Source organism: Merops nubicus, unplaced genomic scaffold (assembly GCF_000691845.1).
Source record: "Merops nubicus isolate BGI_N331 unplaced genomic scaffold, ASM69184v1 scaffold29512, whole genome shotgun sequence".
Classification (NCBI taxonomy): domain Eukaryota; kingdom Metazoa; phylum Chordata; class Aves; order Coraciiformes; family Meropidae; genus Merops; species Merops nubicus.
Genome location: NW_008592049.1, coordinates 695 through 1,675, shown reverse-complemented (window position 1 = coordinate 1,675; position 981 = coordinate 695). Strand labels below are relative to the sequence as shown.

Genomic DNA, 981 nt, shown 5'->3' with positions numbered 1-981 from the left:
GAAGTTTAACCAAGGATCCACCGGCCGAGGAAAGGCGCCGGGCAGCTCGTGTGCCCCCGGGCAGCTCGTGTGCCCCCCACGGCCCTGCCCGGCGTGGGGAGGAGGAGAGGCTCTGGCACTTCCCGGATCGCTGCGTGCCACTCGACTGGCACGTCACAAGCGCACGGCCCCGGGCCAGGGCGAGCTCCCCGGGGCCACTTCGGACGACTTCAGGTCAGTACAATTTGTATTAAACATTAATAAACCTCCGTTGAACATTCCACATGTGGAATATCTAAAAGCAGCGGGTCCCAGGGCGTCCGCCGGGCCCTACTGGGAGAAGATGCCCTTGAAGCGGATCTTGTCCTCGGCCTCCTTCTCTCGCAGTCGGGCCTCCAGGCTCCGCAGCTCCTTGGAGACGACGGGGCGCAGGGAGGGGTCGAGGGCCAGCACTTTGGCAAAGTCAGCCTGGGCCTCCGCCACGTTCCACACCGCCGCGTGGGCCTTGCCCCGCTTGAAATAGGCCTTGACGTTGTCTGAGAGGAGAAAGATGCTGAGCTGGGGGTGCGGGGGGGTCGCCCCGCCACCCCCTCGCCCTGTCGGCACCCGGCCCCTGGCTCCTTACCCTCGTATTTGTTGAGGATGGAGGAGCAGTGATCCAGCACCTCGTAGTACTCCTCGCACTGCAGCTTGCACTGGCAGTAATTTAGCAGCAGGGGGGTGATCTTCTGGTCGAGCTCGATCCAGTCCGGAGAGCCGGGCTGCTCCTGCAGGAGGAGAGGGAGGGGAGCTCTCAAGCCCTGCCCAGCAGGAGGGATGAGGGGAGGCCTGTGTGTACCCCAACGCAGTGCCACGGAGCCCCACCTTCATCTGCAGGTTCTTGAGACAGGCAATGGCGTCGTAGTATTTAGCAGCTGCCTCCTGCACCTTGCCCTGCCGATACAGCTCGTTGCCTTCCTTGTGGATCAGGGGTACAGCCTGTAGCTTCTCCTCATCCGTCAT

At 63.1% G+C, this 981-nt stretch overlaps 1 protein-coding gene across 1 annotated transcript in view; it reads right to left on the bottom strand.

Annotated features, from left to right (window-relative positions):
• Positions 1-309: 309 nt before the first annotated feature.
• Positions 310-981, bottom strand: part of LOC103767908 (AH receptor-interacting protein-like) — a gene marked incomplete at its 5' end in the record, with an annotated part of 1,362 nt that continues 690 nt past the window's right edge. Inside the window, 3 exons of the mRNA XM_008935040.1 lie at positions 310-515; positions 605-746; positions 844-981. Of these exons, the coding sequence (XP_008933288.1) occupies positions 310-515; positions 605-746; positions 844-981 (486 nt within the window). The remainder of the gene's footprint in view (positions 516-604; positions 747-843) is intronic.